This window comes from Bos indicus, chromosome 8 (assembly GCF_029378745.1).
Source record: "Bos indicus isolate NIAB-ARS_2022 breed Sahiwal x Tharparkar chromosome 8, NIAB-ARS_B.indTharparkar_mat_pri_1.0, whole genome shotgun sequence".
In the NCBI taxonomy this organism is placed as follows: Eukaryota; Metazoa; Chordata; class Mammalia; order Artiodactyla; family Bovidae; genus Bos; species Bos indicus.
The window spans coordinates 25,508,332-25,531,215 of record NC_091767.1 but is presented as its reverse complement, the minus strand read 5'-3'; the positions used below and the strand labels follow the sequence as shown (position 1 = coordinate 25,531,215).

The window sequence follows — 22,884 nt, the reverse complement described above, 5'->3', positions numbered from 1 at the left end:
TGAGGTCCAGCCAGTACTATTTTTTTTCCTTCTGTTCCATAGTACACCTAGCTCACTGTTTCTACCCAAAAGCTTAGATTTGCTAGCCATATTAAAATCACATGCTATATCATTCTGTATCAGAGCATAAGATCAAAGTGAGTCTTAATGTGTTCATTTTTACATAAACATTTTACTGAATATGGATATATAAATATATACTCACCCATTCATCCCAGATTAGAATACGTGAGTTCCTTCAGTTTTCAGAAGAGGAAGTTGCTATCATTTGCCAGTTGTAAAATAAGTGCTCACGACCTACCATGCTTTGCCCCAGCAAATACATGACATCCACGGATTGAGCTCAGTCTCCCACTCTTGATAGAGAGTTCTAGCCCTTTTATCTGAGATTCACGAGTCATAAATCTCCCACAAGTTAGGGGGCCCAGCAAGAAGAAAGTCTTGTCAATTGGAGGCTTTACTTGCAATCAGTGAGGTAGGTTCGTGTACTTTATTAGAGTCCTAAAGGCCTCTGAGGACTCCCACATAGCCTATAATATCATATCTTGTGAATCCATTAGCCATATAGCCTAAAATATCATTTCTTCTGGCTTCTTTAGTCTTTATCTTTAAATCTCACAGGTTTCCCAGGGCACCAGATATACTAACAACAGTCAAAACAATCACAACCACCACCAGTTAACACCATATCACATTTTATAGACCACCAAAAAAGATGTTTCATCTTTATTATCTCATTTTAACTGCCCTACCTTTGTTTTGGTAGGTAATGTGCTTTTGTTGATAGTTGCCTACTGTGTTCACTCGTTCCCCTTCCCTTTTTAATATAACCAAGTGGCTGCTCTCCAGATTTTACTCAGGTCCTTAGATCTGCCAAAAGTGCATTACCTATTTGCTAATGCACGGTACGTAGTATTGTCAGTCCCCAGGTACATACTCTTACATATAGCTCTCTTTCATCAGGAGCAAGACAGTAACTATAAAATTGCTTGGTGAGCATCTGGAAGTAACATTAATAATGATGATCATAATGACCTCATAGGATGTATAATTGGGGGGATTAAAGAACATTTACAAGCTTATTGTGTCATAGTTAATGATGAGGTGCCAAGTTTTCTTGCCACCACCCTTTCCCCTGGTATTTCCTGCTTGGATCAGAGAACTAATTATAGTAAACGGTGCCCTGTCAAAGAACTTGCCCCATCCTCAAATGGATGCTAGCATAAAGATATTGAACTGTTTTAGTGTTGTTTTTTTAGAGACAATTTATTAATGTTATTTTGCATTTGTCTAAAAAATTGTTTAATGTAATCATTTAGTGTTTATTTTATTGTGTGTACCTTCTACTCAGAGGGTTGGCATTATTGTTCCTAACAGTGACGGATACAAGCAGATCATGCCCTATGACATCTACCATCCCCTTCCTCGGTACGTAAATCAATCATCCTGATGCTAGAATTAGTAACTCAGTCTTCTGCTTCTTATATATATACTAGATTTTGTGTTTTTCTGTAAAAAAATAAGATGGTAGATAGTACAGTTTGCAATCCCTCCTGAACTTTGCTTTTGAATAACACTGGTCTGCTCAGACTGTAAGCTTGTCATTCAAAAACCGTTTTAAGATAGGATTGGATTACATTGCAGTGGACACAGTAATTCACTCTGATTAGATACAGTGTATGGGTTTATGTTATGTCTTTCTTTCACTCCCTTTGTCCTTTTCTGTGTTTCCTCTGCAATAGGACCCTAGTCATTAAAGCACTGTTGCTAACTGTTAAACAAACACTGCCTGAATTATTATCCAAATACCGCAAATGTGAAATTCCAGATGTGGTATTACTCTGCATAGGGGCTTTGAATATCCTTCTTTTTGTTCCAGAGAAATTATCATTAAATACAAAAAGGCAGTTTTTTCATATCTTTATTGTTCATAACATTTGATGGGGAGGGGAGTTTTGTTATTTTCCAAAACAGAATATTCCAGGTACTGCATTGCTTTTTTAAAGTACAGTATTTTCTAAAACTAGAAAATATCGTTAAAGTGACTGAGAAACTTTTCAAAGAACTTATTCTCTTTATTAATATATTTATAAGAAAACTGGAGAAGCTGAAAACCATGCTAGCTACTGAGCATATCGCCTGCCACCTTAGAAACAGCCCCCCAGAGAGCAGAAATTAGACTTGGGTTTGAAGCCACCTCTGTGCTAAGCAAGACCTTTGCTCTGTTGTCCTCACTCACTGGGACTTCAGAGAGTTAGCTGCTGTTTAGAACCCAAGGTTTAAATCAGATCACAAATAGTTGGAAATAATCCATGGTGGTTTGTTCCATCTCAAACTAAGCAAAGCCCCCAAAATAATTATATTTGGAACTGTAAAATAAAGCAAAGTTTGATTGAAAATCTTCAAATAATTTGAATTGAAGTACAAAAAGGGGACCTTGAGGTTTTTTAGTTCAGCTGCCCAATGATGCTTCATTCTCCCACTCTTCACATCCACTCAGCACACATGTATAAACACATATATTTACACAAATAGGCATGAATGTGTATTTACTGCAGATGCTTCCCTCATAGCTCAGTTGATAAAGAATCTTCCTGCAATGCAGGAGACCCTGGTTCAATTCCTGGTTCAGGAAGGTCCTCTGGAGAAGGGAAAGTCTACCCACTCCAGTATTCTGGCCTGGAGAATTCCGTGGACTGTATAGTCCATGGGATCACAAGGAGTCTGACACAACTGAGCAACTTTCACCACTCACTGTAGATGCATTCCAATATATGTATGTGTGTATATATACATATATGTATACACACACATGTACATGGGCTTCCCTGGTGTCTCAGCAATAAAGATTCTGCCTGCAATGCAGGAGACTGGGGTTTGATCCCTGGATCAGGAAGATCCTCTAAAGGAGGGCATGGCAACCCACTCCAGTATTCTTGCTTAGAGAATCCCATGGACAGAGGAGCCTGGCAGGCTACACTTCATAGGGTCACAAAGAGTCAGACACGACTGAGAGACTAAGCAGCAGCAGCGTACATACACACGCACACACATATAAACCAATGTAAGTGTTATCCAGGCTCTACTTAGATACTGCCAGTGACTGGCATGAAACTTACTTTTCACCATTTTAATGGTGGCGTAAAGAAAGGGGGCACTTGGTTAATGCTATGTATAATTGCTTAGGGATTTTTTTTAAATGTTTTTCACTGAAGAGTTACTTCATTCATCAGCTCCCTCCCTTTTTCCTATGCCTATATTGATAAAGACAATAAATGACTTTAGAATGCTACTGTTGTATCCTTTTGCTGGTTTGATCCAGAACCAAACATGAAAAAAAAAAAAAAAAATGGAATGAAAACAGAGAAATATCAATTTAACTGAACCAAAATTTCTTTGATTTCAACCCCCATATCTGTAAAGTAAGTATTCATAGGACACATGTATCTGGCTGTGCAAAGGCCATGTGATTCGAGATAAAGGCATAGTTGAGTGTCAGGGGTAAGAACATCAAGTTGATGTTTGTCCTGTAATGGTACTCCTCAATTTCTTTCATGTCTATGATCTCTCCTGTTTATATTTCTCTGGTGTGACTAATGCCTGTCCTAGGTTAAACTTGATTTCTTATATATTCGGATGTCCCCCAAGTGCCTGAAGATGTATTCTTAGTGACAGATTGAGATGAACATGCTTGATGTTTGCTTGCACCCTGTCTTATGCACACTTTGGCCTGTCCATGCATCACAATGGGAAAAGACAACTAGACGACAGACTATATTTCTTAGCCCATGCACTTCTGTTACTAAATTAATTCTGAAGTTAGATATTCTGCTTTAGTGATAAAGCCTTAGTAAATGGAAGCTATTTCTATGAATATTTCTATGGATATTCTTCTTTCTTAAGAAGAATAAAGACTCAAAATGTTTCTCAGAGGGCAGCTACTTACTGATCAAGACTGCATACTGAAATTATTTCAATGTGTTTAAGACCACAAGTATAGATACAAAACACAGTGAATGAATTTTTAATTGTTTTTTCTTGCTTTCAGTCTTTGACTATAATCATATCTGAATATAATTTAAGAACACAGTCTGATGAATTATCTTTAATTTATAATTAATATTTGCAATTTTTCCACGTAATCATTAATTTTGAGAATTTCTTAAACTAAATACACAATGGACTTTAAAAAGGAGTTAAAATATATGACCTCATCTGTTATTCTTCTAGGGCAAGATTCTTGGATATATATATATATTTTCCAAATATTTACCTGGTCCCTGTTTTGAGATATCCTAACTGATGTCCTCTCTGAGCTTTTGTTATACTTTCTTTAAAGAACAAAGATGTTTTGCTTTGAAATTCCACATAATCCTATTATTATGCAAGGATCCGCATTATAGTTTTTCACATGTAGAACTATAGTTAATCCTGGAACCATACTATAAATACCTGGAATAATATTCACATCATTTGTCTTTCCATGATCACTGACAATGAAAAGGATACTTATTACTGTTTATGAAATTACACCATGGATCAGGTCCAAGTGTTGAGACAGAAATTAATCACTCTCTCTTCAGAAGGGTCAACTTTAGGGATGTTAGAGTACCAATTAGGAAATGTGCTCTTTTTATGGCATCTTAATGTTTTAAGAGATTAAATGCCCATTCAAAAGCATATTCCCAGTTCACTGTCAATGTGAGTCTAATGTGAATTGATACTTATATGTTCAGCTTAATTTTAGTCTGAATCAGACCTGTTATCCACTTCCAGCTCTCCAGAGATTTACATGGAGACAAATGAGAATTGGTCTCACCCTTTTGGAAGAGAAACTCTACAGAGCTGCTTCCTTCTCTTGAATGGGAACAGAGATTCTCCAAAGGACTAACCAGAGGGCCTCAGTTTCCCCATAATAACATTTTCTTCTGTGTCTCCTGGGGAAATATACAAAGGAAAATATTGTATTTGGCAGCATGTATGGGCTGTTGGCAGTGAAGATAACAGTTGTTGCCTAGACTTGAACAGTACAGAGAATTGTGGAGGAAAATTCTCTGTAAGTGGGAAACATGTTATCCAGGCTCATGCAAAAGAGAAATCAGGCTCACAACACACATGAAATCCCATGTAAAGGGTAGTTCACATCTCCACGGCATGCCTGTGCAGTGTTTTTAGATTTAACTATTCAAGTGGATCAACTTGCTGACATTTTATTTCTCTCTCATTAAAATGGTATCTCTCATAATTTTAAGAGAAATTCTTAGAGTTCCTTAGCAGTCCTCATAAACAAGCAGACTAGATAGGCAAGAAAGAAAAACTAGCCCCTGCGTTTCTGTTCTTACAAATTTGACATTCTCTAAACCTCCAAGAAGAATCAGGCAAAGATATCTCTCTGCCTCTTGTCTCAAATGCATCAAGCTGTAGAGAGAATTGAAAAGTCAGTGAAATTCTCTTAAATGCCATTGACAACATTGTTATTTTTCCCCTTACTTCACTGAATACGTAGATTCCAATGCCATGAGCTTTTGAACCAAAGCCAAACTTTTCGTAGTTCCAGGAGTTCTTGATTGGAGGAGTGCTGACTGTCAGTACCTCACCCCAGCAACTAGGGAACACATAGGTAACACCTATATTGACACTTTGGCTCCTTAATGATGATACAGTTTGAACATCAGAATTATACTGAATCCATGCAGTCCCAAAGTTGATGACCGTAGAACCAAGGGAGAAAGGGTGTTTAGTTTACCTTGATCTTTCATGAGCTCCTCAAGTAAAAGTACCCAGAAGCTAAGTAATGAAGTATTACACTGAAAGTGAGAATATTAGCTCAGGTAAAAACTATTAGAGTTAATTGATTAACCAATTTTAGTCTTAAGATAGATATTTAGACACATAGATGTTGGATAGATGCAAATATATATTTATAAAATATAAAATAATATAAATATTATACATATATACACATACACACACACAAATACACATACAGAGAGAATATATATTGAAACCATAAGGAAAAGTACTGAATAGCCCTCTTTTGAGTAAGTGATGGTCCCCACAGAAGGCCTTGTAGACAGTTCTCAGAGTAATTTCTTACATTTGTGTAGAGCTTCAAGGTTGACAGAACACTTTTGCCAGCATTGAATCCTCTCTGACTCAGCAGACTTTGGGCAATCACTGGCTTTTGGTTCTCTAGAGCTCAGCCTCTCAGAACCTATTGCCCTGATGGGTACTGGGGAGGGAGTGGTGGGAAAGCTCACGGAGGAGGTGGGCAGTGTGCGAGTTTGCCCTGATGACTCCCCTTGCTTCTGTAGGTGGGAGGCCACCCCATGGACCGCGTGCTCCTCCTCATGTGGGGGGGGCATCCAGAGCCGGGCAGTTTCCTGTGTGGAGGAGGACATCCAGGGGCATGTCAGCTCAGCGGAAGAGTGGAAATGCATGTATACCCCTAAGATGCCCACCGTGCAGCCCTGCAACATTTTTGACTGCCCTAAATGGCTGGCACAGGAGTGGTCTCCGGTAACTGTGACTTCTTTTTTTGTTCATTAGGAGAGTAAGTCCATTCTTCCCTCTCCGCATCATCACCCCACCAGCTACTCTGTCCACCTCCCCACTTCTCCATCTGAGGCATCTAGATGCCTACCTGTATAGACCCTGGAGTAGGCTTACCCCAAATCAAGTACAGCCAAAAGTAAATGAGTAGGAAAAGTAAAAAAAAAAAAAATATATATATATATATATATATATATATATATGTATGTATATGTATATTTAGCATGCATGCATATACACACACATCTTTTTCTTCAAGTGACTTCAAGAAGCCACTATCACTCCCCATAATGTTCTCTTAAGTAACAAGGGGAGGCAAAGGTCTGCCATGAGTAGCTGAGGCTGAATGAGCTTGAAGTTGTGTAAGCTGTTCTGATGGTTGAGCACAGCAGACCAAAAGTTTGATTTCATTTTTTGTTTCTTATACTTTGTCTATGTCCAAAAAAGTGTCTTCAGTGGATTAAGATGAAAACTATGTCTATTATTTATTGAGAAAAAAAGATGAAAATAGCAATGTACTTAGAATGGAGGTGAAGGAGGATTAACTAAAACAAAAATAGTCTAGATGTTAGGAAAGACACTGCAGCAGCTTAAACATAAAACATTAATTGGGGGGCTCCTGGATTCTAGTGTCAAACGGTGCGAAGTGGCAAAGGAGATGGAAAGGTGAGATGGAAAGATGTGTCCTTGGCCACAGAGATGGCCACAGGTTACTCACATGGCCTTGTGGCTTTGTGGCTGCAGATTAGAGCTGTGATGTCTTTTTCTATCTAGACTTGCTCCCAGGCATGTAGGTGAAGGTGCTGTCTACATCTGGCCCTTGAATTAGTTCCTTTCATCATTTTTCCATGCCATGGTTATCAGTTGGATCAGCCATGCTGCAATATAAATTAGCTATGATGGAAATTTAAAAAATTTAATGTCCACGTGGGAACTGGCATTTTTCATACTTGAGACCTAACAATCATTAGCAAAATGACTGAATAAAATTAACATGCAGTCTTGGTAATCAAAAATCGGGCACACTCTATCATTTCTTTCCTCCTTCTCTTCACTGCTTGGTTTGGGACTTTGCACATACTGTGTGCTTAAGAAAGGCTAACTGACTAATCCAAAGTGAAGAAATTGCAAATGATTTAAAATTCAGCCGCCTTCACCCCGAAATAGCCAAATAGAACAAAGATCCCATGACTAGTAAGAAGTGGTATAAAGCCACCAGGAGCCCTTCTGTAAAAGCAGCCCTTTAAAGAGTCTCAGGTGGGATGTGAGGAACAGTAAACAAGGCTTTGCCTATGAGTCTGCTTTCTTGCGTTCTCCTTCCAGTGCACAGTGACGTGTGGCCAGGGCCTCAGGTACCGTGTGGTCCTCTGCATCGACCATCGGGAAGTGCACACCGGAGGCTGTAGCCCCAAAACCAAGCCCCACATAAAAGAGGAATGCGTCATACCCACTCCCTGCTATAAACCCAAAGGTAACTTGACAGGGGCTCTGTAACCAATCTTGTCATGGCCGTGTGTATTCACTGCTGTTTTCAATTCCTTGGAATATTTTTAAGTATCCCAAGTGTTCTTTATAACTATCCTTTGTAACTTAGACTCTACTAAATGGACTTAACTATTTCTACAAGTCTTTCCAATAGTTTTGCTTGCAAATTGTTTTAAGCACTATGTATTGATGGAATTCTCTCCTGAGTCAGAAAATTAATGGAAGACTGCTGCTAAAAAAAAATCAGATCTACTTGAAGTGAGATATTATAAAGATATTACAGAAGTATATGTGTGATTTACTATTCACATTGCTTGCTATTAAAAACAAAGCAGTAAGATTGATCAAGTAAAAAAGGGAGAGGGCTTAAATCAATTAAGCAATAAATGTGGGTATATATATACATAAATGTATGTATGTATATCATTGAATCACCTTGCTATATACTTGAAACTGATACAATATTGTAAATTAACTGCACCTCAGTTTAAAAAAAAAACAGTGAATCCAAACTGTCTGCTTGGCTAAGCATGAAATATACCATCAGATCAGATCAGTCGCTCAGTCGTGTCCGACTCTTTGCGACCCATGAATCGCAGCATGCCAGGCCTCCCTGTCTATCACCAACTCCCAGAGTTCACTGAGACTCACGTCCATCGAGTCAGTGATGCCATCCAGCCATCTCATCCTCTGTCGTCCCCTTCTCCTCCTGCCCCCAATCCCTCCCAGCATCAGAGTCTTTTCCAATGAGTCAATACTTGGCATGAGGTGGCCAAAGTACTGGAGTTTCAGCTTTAGCATCATTCCTCCAAAGAAATCCCAGGGCTGATCTCCTTCAGAATGGACTGGTTGGATCTCCTTGCAGTCCAAGGGACTCTCAAGAGTCTTCTCCAACACCACAGTTCAAAAGCATCAATTCTTTGGCGCTCAGCCTTCTTACCTCATACTCATAAAACAACAACAAAAAGTTGTTGCTTTTTATATTGAAAGCTTTAAAATTAAAAATTAACATGAAACTGGATTCCAGAATCATAATTTGAAAGGAAAATTGGAATAAATCTATTGATGTCTACAACCCACTGCCTTGCCTGTTGTAAGTTTTCCATGAATATTACCTTCAGCTCTTGAGTATCATTAGCTTCCTCAAATATAGGAGGATCAGTGGCCACTGATACGGCTGGCAGAGTCAGTTCAAAAAGACAGTAAAATATTACAAGCCTACTATTCATGCTAAGCTGAATGCTCATTATTGAAAAACAGGGATGGTTCAAGCTGTCATAGACACCTTCATTGACTGAGTTCCTTTATCTTGGAGAGGTGAGCTAGTTATAAAACTATGGATGTATATTTGGAACGATTTTGCTGGGTTCAAAATGTTAGTAAATCCTTTTGGCTTGGGCAGTTTTACATTTCTCACTGGCTTTGTTTTCTAAATGGTTGTTGTACATAGAGGATAAAAAGTGATGCCCCAGCTTAAAATAATGCATTTTTCATTTGTTCGTCTTTACCCAGCCACTTCAGAGAAAGAAAAGCAGTTTGTGGGTAACTGTAAAATCTGTGTTTTCACAACTAGGTAGTGAGTCTGGCTCTCTAAACATCATTAAAATGCTATATAATTCTATGGTGTATGCATATACAGACATATTTCTTTCATCTTTATAATTATATGTTATAAAATGGTGATAGAGCTTCACTGGCTCATACTATAAAGGCAAATATGCCTATACATGACCCTAATAAATATGTCAGAGTGCAAATCTTGGCAGTTACTTATGTAGGAGCAGTTATTTTTAGTTTTTCTAAAAACTAAAAATAACTCTTTATTTTTTTTATTTTTCTCCTCCACAGTTTTTTTCTTTTTTCCAGGAAGTTGTTAGGAAGCTTATTTTGAATTGTTTGACCAAAGCTAGATAAATATGTGAAGCAAGCCAAATTACGGTTTGTGGACCCAAAGTTCCTCATATTCCAATTGTCAGTGAACCTCTGGTGGATATTGCATGAGTCAGGTGTCTAAAACAACATTTTGAGAATTTCAGAGTGGCAGTTTTCTTTGTTTTTTACAGTATGGCATAGATCACAGTTAGCCAAAAAGCAAAAGAAAAACAAGTTAGAATTTATGAAAATATCACAATATAATCCACTGTATTTTGTTTTAAAAGGTAAATAGTGCTCTATCTTTTCAAGAGGAAATAGTGAAAAGATACTCTGATGATTCTTTATATACGTTTTGAGCTCCTAGAGTTATAACTTTCATAATAAAAAGACTTCACTCTCCAATATAATAAAGGGCACTCATACACAGAAATTAACCTGAAAACCTATTATTTATAGTTACCAACATCATAACTTTTAGGTAGTACAAAATTGAGAACTGGGGAGGAGAAAATAGCATTTCCTTGAAATCCTAAATTGGTTCTAACCTCTTCTTTTTTGTCTCTATGTGCTGAATTCTCAGAAAAGCTTCCAGTAGAGGCCAAGCTGCCATGGTACAAACAAGCCCAAGAATTCGAAGAAGGAGCCGCTGTGTCAGAAGAGCCCTCGTAAGTTTTCAACCATGAGTTGTTTGGCTTTGGATGCTGATTGGTTTAAAGAAAGAGGTATCTCACCCAGGCTTTCATAGGATCTGAACTAAGTATACTCCTCTTACCAAGGGTGGAGTGAGGCTTTGGGGCTGTCAGATTGGAGATTTATCAAAGCGTTTCTAAAACATGACTGCTCTCTAAATCTTTTGAGTTATGAAAATGCAAATGTAGTGCCTACCCTCTTCTCCAAAATCTGACCTTGTCTTTTCTCTTGCCAAGAGGCTGAAGGTAAGAAAGTCCAGGCTGCATCTGATGATGTAGCATAGATTTGCTGTGAAAGCCTAGGCAGCTTTTTACACTCCTTATCTCCCAGCTTTGCAGTATAGCCACTCACAAAAATGAAAGGGTAAATGAAATATATCTGAAAGCAAAGGAAACTCATTAGCTTTTCTTTCCCCTTTCTTGCTGGATCGGTAGTAGATGGATACCAGGTCTCTGCCCCACTTGCTTGTGGTCACACAACTGCTCAGTTTGATCAGGGCCATGAAATCTGTAAGACCACTATATGCTTCACAAGAGAAAACAAGGAATAGAGACAGATTGATCGATCAATAACTGCATACTGATCTACTAGAATACACTGATAGGCCTCTCTGCAGCATCATTTTTAAAAATTTTGGGAAGCACTGTATTGATGAATTTCATCTATGTCCAAAGCAATTTCTCCAATTGATGATTATCTAGTTTATTTAATACCAGCACTCGACTCAGTACTATGCATTAATACATAAGACATGTTATGTGAGCTTCCAAGAGCTCACCGTATAGCGTTCAGGATACAAATGGTTTCCAAATATAGTTGTTCAGTTACTAAGTCATGTCTGACTCTGCAACCCCATGGACTTCAGCATGCAAGGCTTCCCTATCCTTCACTGTCTCCCTGAGTTTGCTCAAACTCATGTCCATTAAGTCAATGATGCCATCCAACCATCTCATCCTCTGTCACTGGCTTCTCTTCTTGCCTTCCATCTTTCCCAGGATCAGGGTCTTTTCCAAAGAGTTGGCTCTTTACATTTAGTAGGCTTTACTAAAATTTAAGTAGGCTTTACTTAAATTGAAGAAAGTATGGAAAACCACTAGACCATTCAGGTGTGACTTAAATCAAATCCCTTATGATTACACAGTGGAAGTGAGAAATAGATTTAAGGGACTAGATCTGATAGATAGAGTGCCTGATGAACTATGGACGGAGGTTCATGACATTGTACAGGAGACAGGGATCAAGACCATCCCCATGGAAAAGAAATGCAAAAAAGCAAAATGGCTGTCTGAGGAGGCCTTAAAAATAGCTGTGAAAAGAAGAGAAGCGAAAAGCAAAGGAGAAAAGGAAAGATATAAACATCTGAATGTAGAGTTCCAAAGAATAGCAAGAAGAGATACGAAAATCTTCCTCAGCGATCAACGCAAAGAAATAGAGGAAAACAACAGAATGGGAAAGACTAGAGATCTCTTCAAGAAAATTAGAGATACCAAGGGAACATTTCATGCAAAGATGGGCTCAATTAAGGGCAGAAATGGTATGGACCTAACAGAAGCAGTAGATATTAAGAAGAGGTGGCAGGAATACACAGAAGAACTGTACAAAAAAGATCTTCATGACCAAGATAATCACGATGGTGTTATCACTCACCTAGAGCCAGACATCCTGGAATGTGAAGTCAAGTGGGCCTTAGAAAGCATCACTACGAACAAAACTAGTGGAGGTGATAGAATTCCAGTTGAGCTCTTTCAAATCCTGAAAGATGATGCTATGAAAGTGTTTCACCCAATATGCCAGCAAATTTGGAAAACTCAGCAGTGGCCACAGGACTGGAAAAGGTCAGTTTTCATTCCAATCCCAAAGAAAGGCAATGCCAAAGAATGCTTAAATGACTGCACAATTGCACTCATCTCACACGCTGGTAAAGTAATGCTCAAAATTCTCCAAGCCAGGCTTCAGCAGTTCATGAAACATGAACTTCCAGACGTTCAAGCTGGTTTGAGAAAAGGCAGAGGAACCAGAGATCAAATTGCCAACATTCACTGGATCATGGAAAAAGCAAGAGAGTTCCAGAAAAACATCTATTTCTGCTTTATTGACTATGCCAAAGCCTTTAACTGTGTGGATCACAATAAACTGTGGAAAATTCTGAAAGAGATGGGAATACCAGACCACCTGACCTGCCTCTTGAGAAACCTGTATGCAGGTCAGGAAGCAACAGTTAGAACTGGACATGGAACAACAGACTGGTACCAAATAGGAAAAGGAGTTTGTCAAGGCTGTACATTGTCACCCTGCTTATTTAACTTTTATGCAGAGTACATCATGAGAAATGCTGGGCTGGAAGAAACACAAGCTGGAATCAAGATTGCCAGGAGAAATATCAATCACCTCAGATATGCAGATGACACCACCCTTATGGCAGAAAGTGAAGAGGAACTAAAAAGCCTCTTGATGAAAGTGAAAGTGGAAAGTGAAAAAGTTGGCTTAAAGTTCAGCATTCAGAAAACGAAGATCATTGCATCTGGTCCCATCACTTCATGGGAAATAGATGGGGAAACAGTGGAAACAGTGTCAGACTTTATTTTTGGGGGGCTCCAAAATTACTGCAGTTGGTGACTGCAGCCATGAAATTAAAAGATGATTACTCCTTGGAAGGAAAATTATGACCAACCTAGATAGCATATTGAAAAGCAGATACATTACTTTGCCAACAAAGGTCCATCTAGTCAAGGCTATGGTTTTTCCAGTGGTCATGTATGGATGTGAGAGTTGGACTGTGAAGAAAGCTGAGTGCCAAAGAATTGATGCTTCTGAACTGTGGTGTTGGAGAAGACTCTTGAGAGTCCCTTGGACTGCAAGGACATCCAACCAGTCCATTCTGAAGGAGATCAGCCCTGGGATTTCTTTGGAAGGAATGATGCTAAAGCTGAAACTCCAGTACTTTGGGCACCTCATGCGAAGAGCTGACTCATTGGAAAAGACTCTGATGCTGGGAGGGATTGGGGGCAGGAGGAGAAGGGGACGACAGAGGATGAGATGGCTGGATGGCATCACTGACTCGATGGACATGAGTCTGAGTGAACACCAGGAGTTGGTGATAGACGGGGAGGCCTGGCGTGCTGTGACTCATGGGGTCGCAAAGAGTCGGACACGACTGAGCAACTGAACTGAACTAAATTTTGCTAAATACATAAATTAACATTGTAATCTATATGTTTAAAAGCAATTTAGAATCTCCTCTGGGTCATCCTGTTTGAATCAAAATCTGATATTGTTTGCCAGAATACAAATTGTGTTCTGAATCACACCCTAAACATCAAGAGATTGAAAAAGAAATCCAAAATACAAATTGGTACAATGACCAAAGTTCAATTTGTAAAGAAATGGTACTTAGTCACTTGTTTCACAGAAAAATGGTTTATATAGGAGCAAACACATTTCTTAAAAGATAAGAAGCAAAACATAGGTTATTTCTGTATTATAAAGTTGCAGCAGCTTTTTTTCTTTTTTTCTTTTTTTTTCTGCTTCTTTGAGGAAAGGCTTTAAGAAAAATCAGCTAACCACTACAGAACTGTGGAGGAAAGTCAGTGGTTAAACACTACAGTGCAACTTTTATGTGACTATATCAAGGCTTAAAACTTTTTGCTTCTCTCCTGCCAGTACCTGGCTTGACAGGCCTTCTTGTTCCTGGAAAGGAAGGAAGCAGTTCATTTTAGAGGGATATTAACTCTTGAATCCACTAAGGTCCTATTTGAGACAGAAAGATGCCGTATAATTGGATCTAGTTACTCCTTATGTGTATTCTTAGGTTAATATACATTTAAAGCCAGTTAGGTTTTATTTTACCTAAATAAACTCTGCTCTCCTTTACATTATATTCTGTCATGTGGTCTAAAGCATAATTCTGTATGTAACATTGCATTATGATCAATGTTAAATAATATAGCAAAGTTTAAATTAGATCAAAATATCTTATACCAAAAATTAGACACATTTCCCATTACTAGATATTTCTCAAATGAAAGCTGTACAAAAGCATTACATAGACCACAACATTATATATCCATATTTTGTAATGAGTGTTTTCCACTAAACTTCTGATTAAGATGCATTATGCTTAACTTTAATCCTAACAAATCCCTAAAGTAGTTAAACACATAATTTTAACCATTGAAACTATAGCCACATATTAGATTATTAAATTTTACTCTTGGTGTAATGGAATTGCCATCTTGGCATGATTAATCTGAACTGAAGTAGATTGTAATTAGAGTGCTAGTGCTGGGTAAAGGAAATGTGTACTATTAATATTATGCTCAGAACAATAATTACTTTTATATCAAAATGAAATAAATGACAGCTGTAGAATGCTGTAATGAAAGGTATATGGTTTCCACATTTTAATACACTTTACATGTTTCATGCACTGAACCCTAGAAAGGCCCTATGTGTCACATTCTTTTTTTAATGGATTTTGAAATTTAAAAACATAATTTTGCATGGTCTTAATTCTTTTTTATGCCACATAGACTAGCTTCTAAATGTATGGAGCAACCTATAATTATTTTCCATACTATAATGAAAAAATGATATACTGTCAGCAAGTCTTTCTTCTCCCCACAGAAGGGACACACATTGCTTAAATTAAACAGTACTGTTTAGAAGCTGCGGTTGTCACTTCTGAACTCATCAGAGAAGAGAATCAGGAATAGTGGTCCAGGACTATTATCTCCTGCTTTGGCTCCAGTTAACATTCAGAGTCCTGTAGTAAAACAGCAAATATCGTTTATTTCCCCTTATATAAAATAGGAAACATTATCACTAGCCTGTCTCATTGAATACTAGAAGAAAATATGTAACTTTAAATCTTTTTTTTTTTTTTAATATGTAACTTTAAATCTTTAGTAGATGGAGATACTATTACTGAATAATAGATTCTTTTGGTAACCCTAAAATAGAAAAAAAAAAAAAAAATTGGTTAGCACTGTAGCCAAAAACGTTGGAAAGCAACCACTCTAAGACATGTTTAGAAAAAACCTATAGTAAAGACTGAAAACTGAACTGCCAAAAAAATAACTAAATCTTTATAGAAGTATATACCGGCATTGTTGTTCCACTAAACTAAATGCCCTGCAGAAGATACAATTATCAGTTTCGTAGAATAACTGAAATAAACATCAATAGTGGGTCACATGATGGTAACGTATTGGGCTAACCAAAAAGTTCATTTGGGTTTTCCCATATCATGCTATGGAACAATCAGAACAAACTTTTTGGCCAACCCAATACATACTTACTGTGGTGAGATTTGTCTTATGAAGCTACAGCTTCATTTAGAAATGCATTTAGACGTTTTTTTTCCTGCAGCAACACTGGTTTATTTACAACGTATTTGATTCATATAGTATGAAGGTAGGAATATTGCCTGAGTCTATTTTCTCGATCTGCAGAAAATGATTTCCTAACCCACATGTAGAAATATTGCTGTCTAAATTGACTTTTCACTGGTGGCCATAATTTGCCTTAATCCACACATAGGTTTTTATCAGGTTTCCCTGACAACCAACCTCAAAAATCTTTAAGCAGTGTGTGTTTGTTTCTCTTGATTGAGCAGGACAACATGAACAAGATCCAACCCCAAACTGAAACTAAGAGATGGGCTGGGGGGCACGTTAGCTAATGAAACGGATTAAGCACAGAAAAACCTTACAAATTAATACAGTAAAGTGAACTTGCTTCTGAGAATGTCAGCTGAGAAATCCATAGAAATCCTTGCTACTTAATTAACACAGAAAAAAGTATGATATAAGATAGACTTTTGCAAAAAGTAAGATTCTGGGAGAGTTGCATTTTTCTGAGGATAATAGCAGTGCCATTCTAGCACTGGAAAGGGGAAAACGGGAGAGGGACTTACGGAATTCTCTTCTGCCTTTATTTAAATTATGTAATTATGTGTTTTTGCATTTGCTTTCAGCTGATGAGAGTATTATCAGGTTTAGAACACATCCTTGAAATGCCAGCTGATTGCTTCCACAAACAAGTATGTGGAAATAGCTTTCTAGATATTTTTTTAACCATCAAAATTTTACTTGTGTTTGGTGAAGGATCAGAACTACAACTGGTCATACAACTGTATTCATTAATTAAGTAGAAGCTAAAGAAATCACTTGACTTGATTTCCCATCTCCTGCTTTTATACCTTCCTTTTAGTCTTTGTTGGGATGTGTGCATAAACAGCACAACCACTGCAAGCCACATACACAACACGGCCACTTTGACAGCTTAATTTCTTGAGCAAAAATGAAATGCTGGTGACTTCTGGGATCTATCAAGACAGCTCTCTGCCACTGTTATAGTTAATCAGCTGGTCTTCTGAAAAACCCTAATCTGACTTGAAATAGGAAGGAAATTTTTCGTTTTCTTAACTTCTTCAAGCCACTAATAAGCCACTCAGTACCTAGAGGGTATAATCTGTTAAGTGAGGGCTTAAGGCTTAAGTACGTGTGTGCTCAGTCATGTCCAACTCTTTGTGACCCTGTGGACTATATAGCCTACTAGACTCCTCTGTCCATGGAATTCTCCAGGCAAGAATACTAGAGTGGGTTGCCATTTCCTCCTCCATGGGATCTTCCAAACCCAAGGATCAAACCTGCATCTCTTCAGTCTCCTGCATTGGCAGGAGGGTTCTTTACCACTGCACCACCTGGGAACCCCCAAGGCTTAAGAAAATGGTATGGCCTGACGGCTCTTGATGCTTTGACTTTCTCTTTATATTTTCTGCTTTCTGAATCCAGTCATCCCAGGAAGAAGAAGGTGGAACTAATTGGCATCTAGGGGTCCAGGTATCCCCCCAGATTGATTTCAGTCACCAGGAGTTCTACTTGGATGGCTCAGAACAAGTGACAGGAGGCAGGTGGTTCATTCCCTTAGATACCCCTTGACCAACATCACCATTTTAACCAGCCATTCCTCCATCTAACCCTGGCACATCCTGGCATACAGGTAGAGACCCTTATCAGTGTTTTGCTTCAAAGGTATGATTGGGTGGTCCTCTGTGCCTTGATCTTGCACTTAAAAAAAAGTCTTGACTTATTTTATTAGATTTTCATTGAACAGCTTGACTGCATGGTTTAGAAAACATTTTTTGGCTGCAACACAATACTCAAACCTTAAATATATTGCCATAAATAACCTTGGTGTGAGCCATTTTAAAAAGGAAAAAGGAAAGCAATCAGTGAGAAGGCAGCAGTAATATCTGGATGCCAGATGGCATCAGCTTAGTGATGGGGCTGTTCAGTAAGAGGCAAAGAGGAATTCCTGTCATGCATCTGTGTGAACAGAACCCACAAGGAATTAAATACAGAAAGAAAAGCCAATGAGAGTCACCATGGTTATCCTATAGTCATTAAATGGCTTGTTTACCTTGTTGAAAATAGTATTTAAATATATAATATTTAAGAGTATGTTTACATTAGTCCATATTTATATCTAGTAAGTTGTCTGAGAATGTGGATGGCTTAACTCAGTGGTTAAGAATGTGAATTCATGTTTTTTTAAAGTGGTTAGAAATGTTAATTGGGTGACACGTGTCTTTATATTTTCCCCCAAAGAATATTTAGGGAATCAAAAATTGGTAATGGAACCAGATAGTTTTGTTGTTCATACCCTTAATGTAAAATACCTTAAGTACATTCTCTTTGTAAATCTCAGGCCATAGAACATAAAAAGAAATATCTTAAGGGAGAAACAGATATATTTCTTATGAATCAATAGTCACCTAAGGTTAAGAATTGTAAACACTGTTTGCTGATCATTAAATCCTCAGAAAGGATGTTGAAGCAGAACATGACATTAGAATTAGACAATAAAAACAGCACAACAGCATTTAATTTTGATTTGGCACCTGCAAAGTGAAAGCCTCATACTGGCCAGAATGAATGAGCCCTGATTCCTATAACCATCATGACTTCCCTCCCTTCCAGCTCCTTCCTTTCTGGGCTCCTGGTCTACCCAGATTGCTCTCCTCCCTTATATCCTCTGCAGAATGCTGAATATAAATTCTTTGGGTGATCATGTATTTTAGATAATACTGGACCTCCTAATTGTTCACATCTCCCAATGAAAGAAATTGAATTCACTCTTAAGTCACCTGCTCTGGGCCAGATTTTGTGCCAAGTGCAGGTTTTGTAAAAAGAAATCCAATAGTCCTTGCCCTCAAGAAACCTTGAGTGTGTGCTTACCACAGGCATGATAAGATTGTGACCAAAGTGTTGCGTATTGGCCAGTCATCCACAGATTGAACAAACGAGTCAGCTATTTGGAAGAAATGACCTTTGGGGTTTGGGTATGCACAGCACAATCATGTTAATGATTTCACAAGAAGTGTAGGAGAATTTTTTATTGAATTCCCGAACTCTCTCTACTACTCTGTGTCCTCTGAGCTCCAGTATCAGGATAGTTAAGCTAATACATGGTAAAAATGCACAAATACAAGAAATGAGATAAAGAAGACTGTGATAGAAACCACAGGTGTTGTGGGGACATAAATGTGGGGATTGGCCGATGATGATAAAATGTCTGTGTGTCTGACTTTGACTCTAAAACTAGCACTTGAGGAAAGATTATTTGATCTTTTTATATAGCAAATGATTGGATATCTTATATCAGAAAATGTACCTCATTAATCTGTGTTAGGTGTTGAAAAATATACTACCAGAATCCCAGATAATTTCCTGAAATGTTTCAGATATATCAGGCTGCCAACTATGTGAGTTGGTGAAGGGGTGGTGAGTCTCTGTATTTGTGTGCTCAAACAAGAAAACAGCCCTGCTGGAATCAAATTAAAAACCACTTTAACTATTACTCACAGAGCAAGGTAACCCACTCCAGTATTCTTGCCTGGAGAATCCCTTGGACAGAGGAGCCTGATGGGCTATAGTCCATAGGGTCACAAAGAGTCGGACACGACTGAAGTGACGTAGCACACACAAGCATGGTAGCAGCATGCTCAGTGGTGGAAAGTGTGGGCTCCAGGGACAGACTCCTTGAATGTGAATCATGGATTCCCCCCAATAGTAACAGGGGACCCTAACAAGTCACTTAACCCCATAGGCTTTAATTTCCTCATTTAGAAATGAACATAATGATATCTATGTTATAAATATATTGAGAGGATTAAGTTACGTGTAAAGTGCCTGTTATGCAGGAAACTCTGTCTAGGTGTTGACTGTGGCTATGGTTGCACCTTTTCCAGTATCATTCATCTTTCTTGAGAATATTGAGAGCAAACATGTTTCATAATCATTCGTTTACAAATGGAGAAATTGAGAGAGGTGGTATCTCTGCTTCATACATTTTATATCATATAGCATGTGAGACAACCACAAGTGACCACAAATACCCTCCAATTTCAGCTCATGGCTCTTAGCTAACACCACTTCTCTGCATCCCCTCTATATTTCTGAGACTCTTTCAAGACTCGCTTATAGGCATCTCACTTTGAATTTAGCCAGAAATTTATCCTAAAGGACAAAGCTTAGTTACCTTGATTTGAACAAAAAGCAGTCTGTAACAAATGGCAAAAATAAGGAAAGTTTGGAAGGTGCTCATCCTCTGTCAGCTCTGAGTTACATACAGTTGATCTCCCAAGCTTGCTCCCAGCATACACTGAAACAGAAAAATCAATAACAAATTCAAGAGAGCAGACAGAGACATTTTTATGTAGTCACTAGAAAAGCCTTTCTTGCAAACCAGTAAGTTCTAAATGTGTCAACCCCTCCTACTGTCTCCACTTAATGCTTATTCTGTAGCTACTTCCAGAGCTAAATCTGAACTGTTGCTCAGCTGAGCCCTAGAGAGTGGCAAAGACAAATTAATGGGATCCTTGTGTGCCAAAATAAAGTATGGACCCTGTCAGCACCAATATATGTTAAGTCCATTAAGGTCATTTTTAATGAACTGAACTTTTCATTGGAAAGCTTTGCCAAACTTGTTGAATTAAGGGTAAGAAACCTTTACAAAATTGCAAGATAAACTAATTCTGCTCTGTGTGAAGAAGAAATGGTTCATGACAAGTATTCTGAGTTTACAGTATTTTATATTTTTATCACATTCAGGGAAAAGAATGTACATTAAAATCTACATTCTGTTATTAAGCTAAGAACTCCAAATGCACTAATAGCACTGTATGCTCTGATGGCATTTTAGTCCCTGGGACCTGGCTTTTTAAATCATCAGACTAGCCTCAAGGAAAACCAAACTTTTAAATCATGTTCTGTTCACATAGGTCAGAAAAGGAGTGGAGAGAAAGATGGTCTGAAACAAGTGTCCTAGCCTCATTTTTCATTTGGGAAGAATGATTTGGCTCCATTTGTATCTGCAACAAACAGCTAGAGGTCTATATTCTCTTTTTCCCAAATCTCTGTGTGTAATGAGTTTTAAAGAGGGGGCTTCTCTAACTGAGGAACACTTCCAGAATGCTCCAGAGTCTTCACTGATGGGTGGCTGGTTATAAAATAACCAGTGTTAGATCAGCATCATGTATAAATTACTGAAGGCAGCCTCTGATTTAAAACTGCCCCCAAATCCTTTTATTCTATAAAACAGCATTTTTATTGAGATTTAACTGAAGTATAATAGACACAGAATTTAAACTTGCTTCAAGCTGCATGATAACCCAAACCTCATCAAGATGAATTGAGGCCTCCCCATACTGCCCAAGGGCAGCTCTAAGAATATAAATAAATCAGCCTATGATAGCCACTAAATCTGGGCACATTCACTTCTCAAAAGACCATAAGAAACTTCTAAACAGGAAAAGGTTATTGGATTTTCCATGCCAATGCCTGGAAAGGTCTTAGGCTGTTACCTTTTTATCTAGCTTGGTTTCAATCTCTGGGGCCAAGAATAAACCCAGTATCAAATCACTCATAACATCAATCTTTAACCTCTTATTTATCCATTCACTCACTCATTTTTTTAAAATGTATCTTTTGAGCACCTATTATGTGAAGTTCTATCTTCATGGAGGTTTGGTCTTATGAAGAGAGTTATACCATAAATGTTCACACTTGATTATCAAAAACTGATCACTGTTATAAGAAAATGAATGAAGAAGTGCTCTCGGAGAGTCTGATGGGGCTTTCAGTAGGTCCAAGGTCAAGGATGTCTTCTTTGAGAAAGGACATTTCAGCTGAGACCTGTAGGATGAATGGAAGTTGTTCTAACTGAAAGGAAGAGGAGATTCATCCAGGGAGTGACCCACACATTTCAAAACTTGTAGTCAGGAAAGAACTACACACATTTAAGCAAGTGAAGGAAGACTAGTATGTCTGGAAGCCAGTGATGAGGGGAGAATAGTAGGAGTTGAAGGTGGATAATGGCATAATGTAACCATGGTAAGGAGTTGAGCTTTCATTCTAAATATAACAGGAACAATCAAAAGCTTTACATTTTAAGAACCTCCTGGCTACAGCATGAATAATGAGTTAGTAAGGGCTAATAGAGGAAGATGGCATCACTGACTCAATGGACATGAGTCTGAGTGAACTCCGGGAGTTGATGATGGACAGGGAGGCCTGGCGTGCTGCAATTCATGGGGTCGCAAAGAGTCGGACACGACTGAGCGACTGAACTGAGCTGAACTGAAGAGAGGAAGAAAACAGACCAGTGGCTATTGTGGAGGTTCAGGAGAGAGCAAGATGTTAGCTTCAGTGATCTGGCTTACATGGCAGTGTGAGAGCCAGGACAGTGAGATGGAGAAAATGCCATCAGAGCATACAGTGCTATTAGTGCATTTGGAGTTCTTAGCTTAATAACAGAATGTAGATTTTAATGTACATGGATTCTATAGTAAATGGCCATGGTTTAAATCTTGACTCTGCCATTTATTTAGTAGTATGACCTTGGGAATATCTGTGTGTCAATTTTATTATCTAGAAGTGGGGATGAAAATATTATTGTTAAAATACAATCTTTAGAAAGTTAAAATCATGATTTCTGTTAATAAATATAAAATGAGCACATGTCAAATTTTTGTTTAACTCATGAATTATGAAGAAACCAATTAAATGATAAACCAAATTCTAATGTGAATTGGATTTAGAAAAGTTTGTATTTTCTACCAGGCAAAATTATTTCCATTGACATGAACAGAAAAATAATGTCCATCACTTTGAACAAAAAACATCTCCATCATTACAGGCCCTCTACAAGGAACCTTGCATCTCTATATAGGTGCAAAATAGACCAACTTCCTTAGAATTTGACAGCCCCTGTAAGTCT

General features: G+C 38.1%; 1 protein-coding gene across 4 annotated transcripts in view; it reads left to right on the top strand.

The window, feature by feature from the left end:
* ADAMTSL1 (ADAMTS like 1) overlaps nucleotides 1–22,884 on the top strand; it is a 1,120,558-nt gene that overhangs the window by 861,747 nt on the left and 235,927 nt on the right. For 3 of the 4 annotated variants that reach the window (XM_070794491.1, XM_070794494.1, XM_070794495.1), the window contains 4 exons: nucleotides 1,378–1,428; nucleotides 6,315–6,519; nucleotides 7,876–8,023; nucleotides 10,493–10,577. In XM_070794491.1, coding sequence (XP_070650592.1) covers nucleotides 1,378–1,428; nucleotides 6,315–6,519; nucleotides 7,876–8,023; nucleotides 10,493–10,577 — 489 coding nt within the window. The remainder of the gene's footprint in view (nucleotides 1–1,377; nucleotides 1,429–6,314; nucleotides 6,520–7,875; nucleotides 8,024–10,492; nucleotides 10,578–22,884) is intronic. The other variant, XM_070794493.1, reaches the window with a different exon arrangement.